This window comes from Stomoxys calcitrans, chromosome 2 (assembly GCF_963082655.1).
Source record: "Stomoxys calcitrans chromosome 2, idStoCalc2.1, whole genome shotgun sequence".
NCBI classification, from domain to species: domain Eukaryota; kingdom Metazoa; phylum Arthropoda; class Insecta; order Diptera; family Muscidae; genus Stomoxys; species Stomoxys calcitrans.
The window spans coordinates 209,427,652-209,445,624 of record NC_081553.1 but is presented as its reverse complement, the minus strand read 5'-3'; the positions used below and the strand labels follow the sequence as shown (position 1 = coordinate 209,445,624).

The following is a 17,973-nucleotide window of genomic DNA, read 5'->3' as shown; positions in this document are numbered from 1 at the left end:
AAATTGTGTCTGAGCCGAAAATCCTTTGAGCCAGAATAATTTTCGACTGCTTTAAGTCGCCAGGCCCTGATGATGTATCACTGGTTGAATTATAAGCTGTGTCCGACAGACCGGCTCCCTGACTTAGGCAGATATACTCTGCTTGTATCAGCATGTCTTATATACCTGTGGGATGGAGGGACACGAAGGTCGTTTTCATTCCGAAGGCGAAAGATTTTCGTCCTATTAGTCTGTCATCCTTTATGCTGAAGACTGTTGAGAGGTTTATAGAAACATATCTTAAGGCAAAGATTCCTTGAGATAGGCTATAGCGGCAGCAGCATGAATATAGTAAAGGCCAGTCCAATGAAACAGCCCTTCACGACCTAGTCGACTATATAAATGGTACTCTTGCTGTCATGTATGGTTGCCCAAAAAGTAATTGCGGATTTTTCATATAGTCGGCGTTGACAAATTTTTTCACAGCTTGTGACTCTGTAATTGCATTCTTTCTTCTGTCAGTTATCAGCTGTTACTTTTAGCTTGCTTTAGAAAAAAAGTGTAAAAAAGTATATTTGATTAAAGTTCATTCTAAATTTTTATAAAAATGCATTTACAAAATAAAAATCCGCAATTACTTTTTGGGCAACCCTATAATATAAAATGCTAGCATTTCCTGACATTGAAGGTGCTTTCATGTAATCTTAAACCAACGTCAATCATGAAGGAGCTAGAGTTTCTAGACATCAACTCTACCCTTAGAACATTTATTAATAGCTTATTTACTAAAAGATGACTAACGGCTGGCTTGGGATCTATAGATCTAAAACGTTGGATCAGCAGAGAAACACCTCATGGAGGTGTTCTGTCTCCTCTACTTTGGTATATAGTCATTTACAATATATTATTGCCTCTGGAAGAAAAAGGCGTAAAAGTGGTTGCGTATTCTGATTACGTGGCAATTGAGGTTAGGAGAAAGTTTCCCAGCACTCTAAGAGACATTCTTCAGGAAACTCCAGGTGCAACGTGCGAAGTGGGCTACCGAAAGTGGTCTAGGCGTAAATCCGTACAAGACAGAAGGAGTTCTTTTCAGCAGCTCGCATATGCTGATGACGTGACAATTGCGGTTAGGGAAAAAGCACTCTAAGAGATATACCGAAAGTGGTCTATCCGTAAATCAGTGCAGAACAGAAGTAGTTCTCTTCAGCAGGAGATGCAAGAACTCAAATAGAAAGACGGTGCTCTATTTGTAGGTCCTCTATAGAAACCAGAACTTATTTACTTAGTGGCAGTCTGCACACAGACACACTTAGAAATTTTCGTCCATTGTGATACCACAGCACCAGAAGAAGGAAGATGCCTTCTAGTTCCTACCATTGAACTATACAGATCACTTTAAAAAGCTCGATAAATCCGACAGGTTCTCAAAGAAATGAGAACCTAAAGTGGAACTCCTTCTGACGGCAGACGCACACAGAAGGTGTTCTATAGTCTCTTCTTCTTCGATGTCCTCACAGCTTCTGCAAAATTCGTTGCTGGCAACCTTCACTCTGTCAGCATGTTTTTCGGTAGGTCATTATCCAATCATGAAGGACACAATAACTGAGACTGTTGTGCTAGCCAATGACAGCAAAGCGGTAGACCTCTTCAAGTCTAGATTAGGGCAAATAGTTTTGGAATGCTCACAACCCCCTCTGTGTGACTATCTATCATTCGTTGTTCTTCCGGCCTGGTCCTGAAAACTTAGCTTACATGTCGCAGAGGTATACCTACAGAATCCCTGGAATATCTAGGGTAGTTCCTAGTCTCGCAAGTTCATCCGCTTTACAATTCCCTGTGATATCTTTTTAACTTTTACAGTTAAATTTTGAACTGTTTAGCCATCAAAAAGCGACTTAGGTAGGATGTAATCCACATTGCGAACATCGGACATTGTATTTAGGATAACACAGTGTCCGTAGCCGCTACATGACCAAAGAGAAAGCTCCCTTTAACTCACAGCATTGGTTGCAGCAATTTGTCTAGCCACAATGTCCAGAGTCATTAGATGTAGCATTAAATTCAGTGCATCAGATGGTGTCGTCCTCAGTGCGGCTATGATGTACCAACAAGCCATCCTCATCCATCAACCAGACCACAACACCATATAGCATTATAAGTCTGCCAACTACAGTATAGTTGAGTATTGAACTGTAGGTGGAATTTTGAAACGCCATCCACTAGACCACAACACCATATAGCATTATAGGTCTGAATACGGCAGTATAGTTGAGAATTGATTAGTAGGTGAACATTTTAAGCGCCATCCACCAGACCACAACACCATATAGCATTATAGGTCTGACTATGGCAGTATAGTTGAGAATTGAACTGTAGGTGAACATTTTAAGCGCCATCCACCAGACCACAACACCATATAGCATTATAGGTCTGACTATGGCAGTATAGTTGAGAATTGAACAGTAGGTGAACATTTGAAGCGCCATCCACCAGACCGCAACACCATATAGCATTATAGGACTGACAACTACAGTATAGTTGAGTATTGAACTGTAGGTGGAATTTTGAAACGCCATCCACTAGACCACTACACCATATAGCATTATAGGTCTGCCAACTGTAGTATAGTTGAGTATTGAACTGTAGGTGAACATTTGAAGCGCCATCCACCAGAGTATAACACCATATAGCGTTATAGGTCTGCCAACTACAGTATAGTTGAGTATTGAACTGTTGGTGAACATTTGAAGCGCCATATACCAGAGTACAACACCATATAGCATTATAGGTCTGACAACTGCAATATAGTTGAGAATTGAACTGTAGGTGGAATTTTGAAGCGACATCCACCAGAGTACAACACCATATAGCATTATAGGTCTGACAACTGTAGTATAGTTGAGTATTGATCTGTAGGTGAACATTTGAAGCGCCATCCACCAGAGTACAACACCATATAGCATTATAGGTCTGCCAACTAAAGTATAGTTGAGTATTGAACTGTTGGTGGAATTTTGAAACGTCATCCACTAGATCATAACACCATATAGCATTATAAGTCTGACTACGGCAGTATAGTTGAGTATTGAACAGTAGGTGAACATTTTAAGCGCCATCCACCAGACCACAACACCATATAGCATTATAGTTCTGACTATGGCAGTATAGTTGAGAATTGAACTGTAGGTGAACATTTAAAGCGCCATCCACCAGAGTACAACACCATATAGCATTATAGGTCTGACTACGGCAGTATAGTTGAGAATTGAACTGTAGGTGAAAATTTGAATCGCCATCCACCAGATTACAACATCATATAGCATTATCGGTCTGACAACTGTAGTATAGTTGAGTATTGAACTGTTGGTGGAATTTTGAAGCGCCATCCACCAGACCACAACACCATATAACATTATAGTTCTGACAACTGCAGTATACACCCAATGCATCACATGCGGTTTAAACCCACAACTTTTGCCAATGGTTGTCTTGCAGGTGTATAGGGCAAGAGTTTGCTTTCTTGCCCTTTCCAAAAAGATGGATTTTAAGTTCAATTTCCTGTCCAGCAAAGCACCCAGGTATTTTGCACTATCTATAAATGGAACAATCTCTCCTCCCAAGGAGATAGGCAACTTGTATAGAGTGGCCCAATTGTTATTCGATTTAGCTAAAATTTTGTTTATAATGTTTCCAAGCCATCAATGGTTGGAGTCGGCGTTCTGGCATAGTAAAGGTTTTCGCCCATATGCTTATTTTTATTGAAATTTGTATCACTCTTGTCAAAAACAGCCTATGCAACATCTCTTCGTTTGAATGCAGTGCCTCTTTTTTTCTTCCAAGAATATTTAATAAACAACTTTGAATTTAATTTTCATTAAAACAAAATCAAGTCAATGAAATGCATGCAAAAATTATTGCAGAATGTCTGCCTATAGGTTTGTAGACAATATTTTGTTCTTATCACTAAGTGTTGTTTTTTGTGCAAAATAGTATGCCTGTATTCGATCCCTCCAGTTGAAGGTGTTTTTGAATATTAAAAATTTTTTAATTTTATTTACATGCAAAAGTAAATAAAAGCTCTGGAAATATTGTCGACAATAATATTTGCACACTTGCAATAATAATTGAATTAATTGGACATTGCATAAATTGTTACAAGTTTTAAGTTTTGAAACAAGTTTCACAATGAATTGACACTGTTGGAGGCCATTAGTACATAGGTGGGTAATATATAATATCTGGTAATGGCCTGGTACAACAGGTGGTGTACAAGTGCGAAGTTGTGATAGTAGCGGCATTTAGTAACCACGAGAAGACATTTATTTAGTAGGAAATCGGTGGGTGATTTACATAGCCGTTCGAGATCCCTTATTAACAACAACTTTTAAGAAAGCCAATCGCATTTGTGGTATGCATTGACATCGAGGGAGGCTTTTGAACAATGTGCGGACCGGCACACTGATTGAATCCTTAGATAAGGACCGGATGGACAGGGTCCTTAGAGACTAGATAAATCATATGCTAAGGAACAGGTGGATAAATTGTGGGTTCCATGACAATAGTATAAGGGAGAAATTTGTACAGGGAAATCTGCAGATGGCATTTTATCGCCACTCCTATGGCAGACCACTCATTGCGGATGCTGACTGAGGAGGGATTTGAATCCGTCACAATTTTATAATACTTTTTAGGGGTAAAGATCTGCACCAGCTATGCAAGAGGGCCGAAAGGGTCTTGCAGATGCCATACGACTGGGCTAGACTTAGGGGGTTTCATTGTTGACCCATAGAAGACAGAAATCCGTCTGTTGACAAAGAATATGAAGGTGGGCCAATTTGAAGCACCATGTTTCCTCATTGAACAATTTCGATGTCTGATAAGGTCAAATAATTAAGAGTGATCTAGGACAGGAAACTGAATTGGAAGTGTTACCTTCAGAAGCGTACAGAGAAGGCTCACAGATGTTGGACACTATATAGATGGGCCATAGGCTTGAAATGGGGCCTGAATCCGTGAGTAGTCCACTGGATCTACAGAAGCGTCATTAGACCAATACTTATTTACGGATTAGTAGGTTGACTGCGATGGAGAAAAAGTGCATCGTAAGGTTAATACAACAGTTTTTAGAGAACAAATTGTCTTGGCATAGGCGGAGCGATGAGGTCCACACCCACAAGGGCACTGGAGACTGTTCTAGATAACCAACCCATAGACATACAGATTAAGTGTGAGCCAGCCACTGCAGCTATGAGACCTAAGGCGATGGCAGAATGGATAGAGGATAGAAGTAGGCTATACCATCGCGGTATGATTATCGAACATAGAAAACCAAAATGAAATTGAAGAGGTTTCCCTTCGGATACCTTAGCCAACACTTAAGGTCGAGTGCGAGGCACTGCGGCCAATGACAGCTCGGAACTCTAGTATTGCCATCTGGTGAATCATGTTACACAGATGGATTAAAGCTAGAGGACACAGTTTGCCGGGTGTCTACATTAAGCAACCAGGGACTGAGATGTGTTCTAGACTGCCTAACCATAATACGGTCCTACAGGTGGAGATCGGGGAAATGACGAAGTGCGTGAGGTGGTGTGAAGTTCACGCGAGGACGTCGAGTGTGAACATATCAGGGCAAAAACAACCGGGAGGGCAAAGTCACGAACAGTCTTGCAGTGTTAGAAGGAGATTAACGCCTTTTCTGAGGATGGCAAAATCCGCATCGTTTGGGTGCCGGGCCATAACGAAGTAAGGGGAAATGAAAGGGCAGACGATATGGCGGTGAAGGCCAGAGGACTTCCGTCAATAAACTTGGTTAACTCGAAGCCTTCGGGTCGACGCAGTGCGAGTTAAGGGCGTGGGCGACAAATGCGCATGTAACACTGTGGAACAGTGAAACAGTCGGTAGGACGGCGAAAACCCTATGGGGAGATCCGGATAGTGAGAAAACAAAGCTATTACTGAAAGGAAGTAAGAAGGAGGTCAGTACAGCTTTTGATGTCATAACGGGATGCAGAGGACTACGAGCTGGCTTATAAGCATAATCGGTGCGGCAAGTGAAAGCATACGAAGGGTATGTGGGATCGTGAGACATTGCACAGTGGGATAGAACCGAAAAAAGTAGAAGGTAAGGTTAGGTTTAAGTGGCAGTATGCCATCAGACTCACTTAGACGTTTACGTCCATGGTGATACCACGAACAGAAAAAGAAAGATGACTTCTAGTTCCTACCGTTGAAGCATCCAGATCGCTTTAAAAAACCCAATATCTTACGAATGTTCACATCCGCTTAGTCAGACAGGTTCTCAAAGAAATGATAAACTGAAGTGGAACTCCTTCTGACTGCTAGTGCGGGACACACACGCAGAAGGTGTTCTATAGTCTCTTCTTCTTCGATGTTCTTACAGCTTCTGCAGAAGTCGTTGCTGGCAACCTTCAGTCTGTCAGCATGTTTTCCGATTGGACTGTCACCTGCTATGACGAGCACAATGACTGAGACGTCTGTTCTTGAGAATGGCAGCAAAGCGGTAGACCTCTTCAAGTCTAGATTAGGCCACATAGTTTTGGAATGCTCACAGCCCCCCTCTTTGTGACCATCTATCATTCGTTGTCGTTCGGGGCTGGTCCTGAAAACTTATCTTACATGTCGCTAGAGGCAAACCCACAGACCCCAGTATCCCTGGAATGTGTAGGGTAGTTGCAAGTCTTGCAAGCTCGCTTTACAATTCCCTGGGATATCTCTGTGGCTCGGTACCCAGAATAGATGAATTTTGAACTGTTCAGCCATCCCGTTGAGAGATCTGGGACAGTGGAAGGCGGTTTTAGTGTTCAGAAATAAATTTAATGGCTGCCTAGTAGGAAATAATCGTATGAGAACCGTTAGAGATATCTCTTTGAAATGGTTAGCGCTGAGGTGTTTGCGAGATCGTTTGCACAATTTCAAGGCCCTTGATTGCCCAGAAGCCTTTTGTCAGGCTCCTAAATTTAGTGTCTCTTCGGTATTTGGAAAATTTGTTGAGTCTGTCAAGCTTTTGTTTGTGGTTCGATTACCAATTGCAATCTTCTGAATTCGAAAATTCAAATCGAGAAAATAGTAGGACGCAAATAAAACCGTGCTAAGTTCGGCCGAGGCGAATCTTATATACCCTGTACTATGGGTCGCATTGGTCAAGTTCTTAGCCTGATAGCTCTTTATGGGCAATTAAAAGATAATGGGTAAGAACTGCTTAGCTATTGGAGCTATACCAAATTACGAACTGATTGAGGCCATATGTGGTTTGGCTATTAAAGACGAAAGTAGATAGAAGTCATTGTTCAAAATTTCAGCGAAGTCGGATATGAATTGCGTCCAGATGTTATAAGCCGATTAAGCCCTGTCCGTCCGTCTGTCGAAAGCACGCTAACTTTCAAAGGAAAAAAGCTATACGCTTGAAATTTTGCATAAATATTTCCTATTAGTGTAGATCGGTTGGTATTGTAAATGGGACAAATCGGTCCATGTTTTGATATAGCTGCCATATTAACCGATCCCGGATCTTGACTTCTTAAGCCACTAGAGGGCGCAATTCTCATCCGATTGGGGTGAAATTTTGCACAAAGTGTTTTGTTATGACTTTCAACAACTGTGCTAAGTATTGTTGAATTCGGTACATAACCTGATATAGCTGTCATATAAACCGATCTTGGATTTTGATTTTTTTGCCACTAGAGGGCGCAATTATCATCCGATTGGGGTGAAATTTTGCATGAAGCATTTCGTTATGAATTCCAAGAACTGTGCTAAGTATTGTTGAATTCGGTATATAACCTGATATAGCTGTCATATAAACCGATCTTGGATCTTGACTTCTTCAGCCACTAGAGGGCGCAGTTATCATCCGATTTGGCTGAAATTTTGAGTGAAGTGTCTTGTTATGACTTCCAACAACTGTGCTAAGTATGGTTCAAATCGGTCGATATCCTGATATAGCTGTCATATAAACCGATCTTGGATCTTGACTTCTTGAGTCATTAGAGGGCGCAGTTATCATCCGATTTGGCTGAAATTTTGAGTGAAGTGTTTTGTTATGACTTCCAACAACTGTGCTAAGTATTGTTGAATTCGGTACATATCCTGATATAGCTGTCACATAAACCGATCTTGGATCTTGACTTCTTCAGCCACTAGAGGGCGCAATTATCATCCCATTTGACTGAAATTTTGCATGAAGTGTCTTGTTATGACTTCCAACAACTGTGCTAGGTATGGTTCAAATCTGTCGATAACCTGATATAGCTGTCATATAAATCGGTCTAGGATCTAGACTTTTTTTAGCCACTAGAGGGCGCAATTCTCATCCGATTTAGCTGAAGTTTAGAATGAAGTATATGGATATGACTTCCGACAACTATGCTAAGTAGAGTCCAAATCGGTCTATAACCTGATATAGCTGCATATAAACCGATCTGGGATCATGATTTCTTAAGCCTCTAGAGGGCGTTATTCTCATTCGATTTGGCTGAAGTTTAGTATAAGGGATTCTCCCATGATCTTCAAGTCAATGAAGTCTAAATCGATTGACAACCTGACACAGCTCCCATATAAACCGATTTTCCGATTCTGCTTCTTAAGCCCCTACAAGGCGCACTTCTTATCCGAATAGTCCATTCGGATAATGACTTCTGCTATGGTATTCAACATTGAATTAATTTATAGTCCGAATCGCACTATAACTTCATATAGCTTCAATGCAATAACTATTCTCATCCCTTATTCTTTGTTTGCCTAAAAATAGATACCAAGCAAAGAACTCGACAAATGTGATCCATGGATAAGATTTGTAAGATTCGGCCCGGCCGAAATTAGCACACTTTTTTTTGTTTAACATAATTTTTTTGAATAGTAGTTGGGAAGAGTAGGAATCTAGTGTCGGTATATTAGCTTTGTTGTTGGCTTATTCTTCGTTTGCCTAAAAATAGATACCAAGCAGAGAACTCGACAAATACTATCCTTGGTGGAGGGTTTATAAGATTCGGCCCGGCCGAACTTAGCACACTATTACTTTTTTTTTCATAACTCTTTTGAATAGTAGTTGGGAACTGTAGGAATCTAGTGTCGGTATATTGGCATTGTTGTTGGCTATTTTTAGATGTCTATGCTATTATTACGAATAATATTTTATTAATGCTAATATAAACATATTTGTTAAAGTAGTTTCTTATGTTTGAAGGGGGGCATATGTTAAGCATTTGCTGCTTATTATTGGCTGCTTTTAGTCTGCTATCATTCTCCTCCTCAATTTATTCACGGTTTGTTTAACTCTAAGCATAACAATAACAATAAAAGTCTATATTTATGTTTTTGATATATTTTCGTAGAGTGTGTAAAATAAAATTTTATTACATTTTTGTTGTTTGAAAATTGGGTAATGATTTCAAATGCATGTTTAAAAAATGTTTAAAAAATGGATCAAAATATTTGGTGCTTTCTGTTCTTCAAACATATGACCTTAGTCAATGTGGAGGATGGATAAATTATAGAATTAGGATGAACTGACAAATAAACATTACTCGTGATGAGCATGATGTGCCAAAATGAGGGCATTCTAGACAAAAGATGCTATAAAAGTTGGTATATATTTTTTAATTTTTCCATTCTTTTTTTTTTTTAATGGCGAAACGTTTATTCAAAATTTTTGATTTTTTTACACATTGAACATATATGCGTTTTTTATGAGGCCAAGAAAAAAATTAACAAAAATAAGAGAAGAAAATCTGATTCAAAGGCAAATGAATGAGAACTCGGTTGATGTTCGATTGGTGTGGTTGCAAGCGTGACAAACGGTTGATTTTCAAAAAATTAAATTCTGTGAATTTTTAGCAATACAACATTTTATCCATGGGGTAAGAGAAATACTTGGAGGTGGTGTAATTTTTATAAATAGTGCATGGAATATATGATAGCGCAATGTCGCGTTGCAATTTTCTATACGTATCTATATATAGAGAGAGAATTAAAAATAATTTAAAATTGACCTCAAAGCAGTGAGCTGAAAAGATCTGATTTGAAAACTATAAAACAAACAATTTGTTACTTTGACAAATGTGTAAGAAATGAAAAAAAACATGATCCAATAGATCCAATGGGTGTATATAGAATTTTTTTTTATTAACTATATAAATGTGTCTCTCTCAACTATGCCATAAGCAAATGAAGTGTATAGTGCTTGAAATAAGCATTATAATTTTAAACATAACAAGTAAAAAGGCGTTAAGTTCGGCCGGGCCGAACTTTGGATACCCACCACCTCGGGTATATATGTAAAGCACCTTTCATCAAAATTCGGTGAAAATTTCATACCTTATGTCCCATATCAGTTTTATCAAAATAGGTTCCGATTTGGACCAAATACTAATAAGTATACTAGCTAAATCTTAAAATAAACCGATCTGAACAATATACGACACGGATGTCGAAAAGTCTAATGTAAGACACTGTGTCAAACTTCAGTAAAATCGGATTATAAATGCGCCTTTTATGGGGCCAAGACTTTAAATAGAGATATTGCTCTACATTGCAGCTATATCCAAATCTGGACCGATTTGGGACAAGTTGCATAAAAATGTTAAAGAGCCTAATACAAAGCACTGTCCCAAATTTCGGCGAAATCGGACAATAAATGCGCCTTTTATGGGGCCAAGACTTTAAATCGAGATATCGGTCTATGTGGCAGCTACATCCAAATCTGGACCGATCTGTGCGATATTGCAGACGTATGTCAAGGGGCTTAACCTAACTTACTGTCCCAAATTTCGGCGACATCGGACAATAAATGAGCATTTTATGGGTCCAAAACCATAAATCAAGAAATCGGTCTATATGGCAGCTATATCCAAATCTGAACCGATCTGGACCAAATTGAAGAAAGATGTCGAAGGGGCTAACACAACTCATTGTCCCAAATTTTAGCAAAATCGGATAATAAAAGTGGGGTTTATGGGCCTAACACCATAAATCGGAGGATCGGTCTATATGGCAGCTATATCCAAATCTGGACCGATCTGAGCCAAATTGACGGAGGATGTCGACGGGCCTAACACAATTCACTGTCCCGAATTTCATCAAAATCGGATAATAAATGTGGCTTTTGTGGGCCTTACACCATAAATCGGAGGATCGATCTATATGGCAGCTATATCCAAATCTGGACCGATCTGAGCCAAATTAACGAAGGATGTCGATGGGCCTTACACAATTCACTGCCCCGAATTTCATCAAAATCGGACAATAAATGTGGCTTTTGTGGGCCTAAGACCCCAAATCGGAGGATCGGTCTATATGGCAGCTATATCCAAATCTGAACCGATCTAGGCCAAATTAACGGAGAAAGTCGAAAGGCCTAACACAACTCACTGTCCCAAATTTCAGCAAAATCGGATAATAAATGTGGCTTTTGTGGGCCTAAGACCCTAAACCGGAAGATCGGTCTATATGGCAGCTATATCCAAATCTGAACAGATCTGGACCAAATTAAAGAAACATGTCAAAGGGCCTAAAGCAACTCACTGTCCCAAATTTCAGCGAAATCGGAAAGTAAATGTGGCTTTTATGGGCCTTAGACCCTAAATCGGAGGATCGGTCTATATGGCAGCTATATCCAAATCTGGACCGATCTGAGCCAAATTGACAAAGGATGTCGAAGGGCCTAATACAACTCACTGTCCCAAATTTCAGCAAAATCGGATAATAAATGTGGCTTTTATGGGCCTAAGACCCTAAATCGGCGGATCGGTCTATATGGGGGCTATATCAAGATATAGTCCGATATAGCCCATCTTCGAACTTAACCTGCTTATGGACAAAAAAAGAATCTGTGCAAAATTTCAGCTCAATATCTCTATTTTTAAAGACTGTAGCGTGATTTCAACAGACAGACGGACAGACGGACGGACATGGCTAGATCGTCTTAGATTTTTACGCTGATCAAGAATATATATACTTTATAGGGTCGGAAATGGATATTTCGATGTGTTGCAAACGGAATGACAAAATGAATATACCCCCATCCTTCGGTGGTGGGTATAAAAATTAATAAAAACCAGTAAGGAAAGGTAAAAGTCAGGCGGAGACGACTATATAATACCCTACACCTACCTTACAATTATTAATTCGGGCAATAGATATATGTATATGAGAGCTAGATCTAAATTTGCACAAAATTGTTGTTACTACGGCCACATAAGTGCAAATCCGGCAATAAAAATGTATGGGAGCTATATCCAAATCTGAACCGATTGACATAGCAATCTGCGCCAAATTTTGTGCAGATCGTTTGAAAATTGTAGTTACTACGGCTATTTAAGTGGAAATCAGGCGATGCATATATATGGGAGCTATATCCAAATCTGAGCCGATTTTGATGAAACCTTGCAGATATGTTAAGACCGGTAATAAAACAATCCATGTCCAATTTTGTGCAGATCGGTTGCAAATTGTAGTTACTACAGCCATTAAAGTTTAAATCGGGTGATTCATATATATGGGAGCTATATCTAAATCTGAACCGATTTTAATGAAAGCTTGCAGATATGTTAAGACCTGCAACAAAACAAGCCATGCCAAATTTTATCAAGATCGGGTAAAAATTGTAGTTACTACGGCCATTTAAGTGCAAATCGGGCGATACATTTATATGGGAGCTATATCTAAATCTGAGCCGATTTTGATGAAATCTTGCAGATATGTTAAAATCGGTAACAAAACAATCCATGCCAAATTTTGGGGAGATCGGTTGAAATTTGCAGTTACTGCGGCCATAAAAGTGTAAATCGGGCGATACATATATATGGAAGCTATATACAAATCTGAACCGATTTTCATGAAATATTGCAGATATGTTAAGACCGATAACAAAACAATCCTTGCCAAATTTTGTACAGATCGGTTGAAAGTTGTAGCTACTACGGCCATTTAAGTGCAAATCGGGCGATACATATATATGGGAGCTATATCAAATTCTGAACCGATTTTCATAAAATCTTGCAGATATGTTAAGACCGATAACAAAATAATCCGTGCTGAATTTTGGGCAGATCGGTTGAAAGTTTTAGTTACTACAGTCTTTTAAGTGGAAATCAGACGATACATATATATGGGAGCTATATCCAAATCTGAGCCGATTTTGATGAAACCTTGCAGATATCTTAAGACTGGTAACAAAACAATCCTCGCCAAATTTTGTACTGATCGGTTGAAAGTTGTAGCTACTACAGCCATTTAAGTGCAAATCGGGTGATACATATATATGGGAGCTATATCTAAATCTTAGCCGATTTTGATGAAAGCTTGCAGATATATTAAGACCGATAACAAAACAATCCGCGCCAAATTTTGTGCAGATCGGCTGAAAATTTTAGTTACTACGGTCATTTAAGTGCAAATCGGGCGAATCATATATATGGCAGTTATATCTAAATCTCAGCCGATTTTGAAGAAGTCTTGCAGATATGTTAAGGGCAACAAAAAAACAATCTGTGGCAAATTTTGTGCTGATCGGTTGAAAATTGTAGCTACTACGGCCATTTAAGTGCAAATCGGGCGATACATATATATGGGAGCTATATCTAAGTCGGAGCCGATTTTGATGAAATCTTGCAGATATATTAAGATCAGCAACAGAACAATCAACGCCCAATTTTGTGCGGATCGGTTGAAAATTGTAGTTACTACGGCCATTTAAGTGCAAATCGGGCGATACATATATATGGGAGCTATGTCTAAATCTGAACCGATTTTCATGAAATCTTGCAGATATGTTAAGACCTATAACAAAATAATCCGTGCTGAATTTTGGGCAGATCGGTTGAATTGCGCCCTTTGGGGGCTCAAGAAGTAAAATAGAGAGATCGATTTATATGGGAGCTGTATCGGGCTATAGACCGATTCAGACCATAAAAACACGTATATTGATGGTGATGAGAGGATCCGTCGTACAAAATTTCAGGTAAATCGGATAATAATTGCGACCTCTCGAGGCTCAAGAAGTCAAGATCCCAGATCGGTTTATATGGCAGCTATATCAGGTTATGAACCGATTTGAACCTTATTTCACACAGTTGTTGAAATTAAGAATAAAACACGTCATGCTAAATTTGAGACAAATCGGATAGGAATTGCGCCCTCTAGAGGCTCAAGATGTCAAGTCACCAGATCTGTTTATATGACAGCTATATCAATTTATGCCCCGATTTCAACTATACTTGGCACAGTTGTTGGATATCTTTACAAAATACTTCGTGCCAAAATTCATTCAAATCGGTTAAGACTTGCGCCCTCTAGAGGCTCAAGAAGTCAAGACCCAAGATCGGGTTATTTGACAGCTATATCAAGTTATGGACCGATTTGAACCAAACTTGGCACAGTTGTTGGATATCATAACAAAACACGTCGTGCAAAATTTCATTCCAATCGGATTAGAATTACGCACTCTAGAGGCTCAAGAAGTCAAGACCCAAGATCGGTTTATATGGCAGCTATATCAAAACATGAACCGATATGGCCCATTTACAATACCAACCGACCTACACTAATAAGAAGTATTTGTGTAAAATTTCAAGCGGCTAGCTTTACTCCTTCGGAAGTTAGCGTGCTTTCGACAGACAGACGGACGGACGGACGGACGGACATGGCTAGATCGACATAAAATGTCACGACGATCAAGAATATATATACTTTATGGGGTCTCAGACGAATATTTCGAGTAGTTACAAACAGAATGACGAAATTAGTATACCCCCCATCTTATGGTGGAGGGTATAAAAATATAAAGCGGTGGTTATCCCCTCCTAATGCTGGCGAAATTAGCGAGGTACCAAATCATGTATGGCCATGTGTGGTGTTGTTGCGGTATGGGCAAGGGTCCGCCCCCATCCGATATCAAAAAATTGTACAGCCTATGTTTCTTTCCAGACCAAACTACACAGTTTGTGAAAATTTTAAGAAAAATGGTTCAGCCGTTTTTGAGTCTACGGAACAAACAAACGAACCGAGTCCCATATAGTCATAATTGGTTAATATGCCCATTTGGCCTTTTCGGGAGGTTGGTGTGACCCCCCATACTTCAATTTGATTTTGTATGCCAGATTCGTAATCTACTCCAGATTACCTTTCATTTGAGCCCCATATTGAAATGAACATTCAATTTGTCTGCTTAGAGTAGGTTTGGGGTAAGGACGACTTCCTGGGTAATTGGACCCAATTTTGAATACCATTCGCTTTCTACTCTTCAATACCTTTCATTTGATATCCATACTGTTATTATCGGTCCACTTTTGGGGTAACGGGGAGGGTCCGCTCCCTTCCGATATCATCAAACTATAAAGCCTGTTCCTCCGTCCTGCCTATATCCGCAATCTTCTCCCGAATACCTTTCATTTGAGTCCCATATTGTCATGAACGTCCTATAAACCTTAGCATGTCCGCTTATGACGCTGAAAGCTTGGGTTCGAATCCTGGCGAGAACATCTGAAAAAAATGGTCAGCGGTGGTTTTGCCCTCCCAATGCTGGCGACATTTGTGAGGTGCTTTACCATTTTGTATTAGCATGTCCGCTTATGACGCTGAAAGCTTGGGTTCGAATCCCGGCGAGAAATTCGGAAAAAAATGATCAGCGGTGGTTTTCCCCTCCCAATGCTGGCGACATTTGTGAGGTACTGTACCATTTGAAATCTCGCACTGCTGCACGCCGTTTGGTCTCGGCAATAAAAATGAGCTCCCTTATCATTGAGCTTAAACTAGAATCGGACAGCACTCATTGATGTGTGAGAAGTTTGCCTCTGTTCCTTAGTGGAATGTTCATGGGCAAATTTGCATTTTTATTCTTCATATATAGAGTGCAGAACAAGCCGATTACTGGCTGAGGTGTATGACCATAGTGGCAAGGGGCGGTTTAATATCCACATCCTCTTTTCAACCTTGCCCAATCTAACCTAATTATGTGATTATTTCCTTTTATAATGATCACTTTATAAACTGCCCAAAGATTATGGTCCACTTGATATGTCTCATGTTTGTCAGATCAAAAATTAATTCCCAGCGCTCTACTTTTAAAGACCTTGCCCTTTGTTGAAGGCCATAAGTATAGGCATTGCCGACGAATACACACTACATTTCCCTTCAAACATTGGTATTTGAAATTCTAAACGTTCATTATCGTAGTCTGGGAGCTGTCATTCAACCGCCAGCGAAGAAATTGTGAAATGTTTAAACAAATTTAGAAGATTATTTTTGTTTGAGAATGTTTTATGGTGCAAAGTAAATTGATGAAAATTTCGCTCAATGCTCTGTGGAACAAAATAAGTAAAAATGAGATATGTTTGGCCGGGAAGAATCTTGGGAAACCACCACCATGAATTCTTATAAAAATTTGTGAAAATTACCTTATTTGAAGCACACATGTTTACTTTACACACAAAATTTAGAACAATTCAACCAAAAATTGAAGCTTTATGGGGCTGTAGAAGACTCTTCGGAAAATTGGACCATACTATCCACTGATGTTGGAAGTTAATCGTACAACAATTGTAATTTCCAAGGGCTCAAGGCCTCATATCGGGAGATCGGATTATATGACCATCCCTAACACGGATATTGAAAGTCATGGTAGAATAATACGTGCATAATTTCTGCCTAAACGGTGAACAATAGCGATTTCAAGGGCCTCAAAATCTCAAATCATGAGATCGGTGCATAAGGAAACTATATCAGATGGCCCAGATCGATCAAGATTTGCATATAGCTGCCATATATTGTGTTGCCCAAAAAGTAATTGCGGATTTTTCATATAGTCGGCGTTGACAAATTTTTTCACAGCTTGTGACTCTGTAATTGCATTCTTTCTTCTGTCAGTTATCAGCTGTTACTTTTAGCTTGCTTTAGAAAAAAAGTGTAAAAAAAGTATATTTGATTAAAGTTCATTCTAAGTTTTATTAAAAATGCATTTACTTTCTTTTAAAAAATCCGCAATTACTTTTTGGGCAACCAATAGACCAATTTCTCGAATTTAAGGTTTTGGGCTCATAAAAGGTGCATTTATTGTCCGATGTCGCCGAAATTTGGGACAGTGAGTTGTGTTGGGCCCTTCGACATTGTTCTACAATTTGACTCAGATCGGGCCAGATTTGAATATAGCTGCCATATAGACCGATATCTCGATTTAAAATTTTGGCCCCATAAAAGTCGCATTTATAGTCCGATTTCACTGAAATTTGACACAGTGACTTATGTTAGGTTTTTCTACATCTTTTGCTTATTAGTATTGTATTTGGTCCAAATCGAAACATATTTCGATATAGCTGCTACGGGGCATAAGGTATGCATTTTTCACCGGATTTTGACGAAAGGTGATTTACATATATACCCGAGGTGGTGGGTATCCAAAGTTCGGCCCAGCCGAACTCAACGCATTTTTACTTGTTTAATTTCTTCTCAAATGAACTTAACCCATTTACACTCTGGTCCCATACTCAACTGTCTTGATGTTGGTAATTAATTAATTTTGCTGCCATTCAATTTATGACAGATATTCTTGAAAATGTCATAGCAAATATTTTGATTATATGTTTAATTGCTAATAAATGGGCAAAACTTCTTCACATTTAGCATAGTGCGAGTGTGATAAGCACAGAGCCCATGTCTATTTTCAAACTTATGCCACGATGACATCAAAGCTCGGCTAGTTCAAGTGGATTGGCGTTTTGTCAAGATTTCAACAAAACGAGTTCAATTTTTAATCAAACCAAAAAAAGCATAAAAAACAAAGGCAATGTAAAATAAAGAGCAAAAGAAAAAATGCCAATCAATGAACTGATTTAGCCGCAATAAACAAAAAGGAACAAAAACAAAATCAATTTATCACCGGCATTAATTAGTGCGAGTTCGTTACCTTTTGTTAATAGGGCCATTTCGGAAGTTAGTCATTTAATAACACCCACATGTCACCATTTTATATGTTTATGACTG

The 17,973-nt window shown here is 39.2% G+C and overlaps 1 protein-coding gene across 3 annotated transcripts in view; it reads left to right on the top strand.

Moving 5' to 3' along the window:
• Nucleotides 1–17,973, top strand: part of LOC106084710 (aquaporin) — a 225,974-nt gene that overhangs the window by 167,695 nt on the left and 40,306 nt on the right. The window contains exon 1 of one of the 3 annotated variants that reach the window (XM_013248592.2): nucleotides 9,757–9,857. The exons of the other annotated variants lie outside the window; for them this stretch is intronic. Coding sequence (XP_013104046.1) covers nucleotides 9,853–9,857 — 5 coding nt within the window. The 5' untranslated portion in view covers nucleotides 9,757–9,852. Of the gene's footprint in view, nucleotides 1–9,756; nucleotides 9,858–17,973 lie in introns of those variants that run through there. 3 annotated transcript variants of the gene reach the window in all.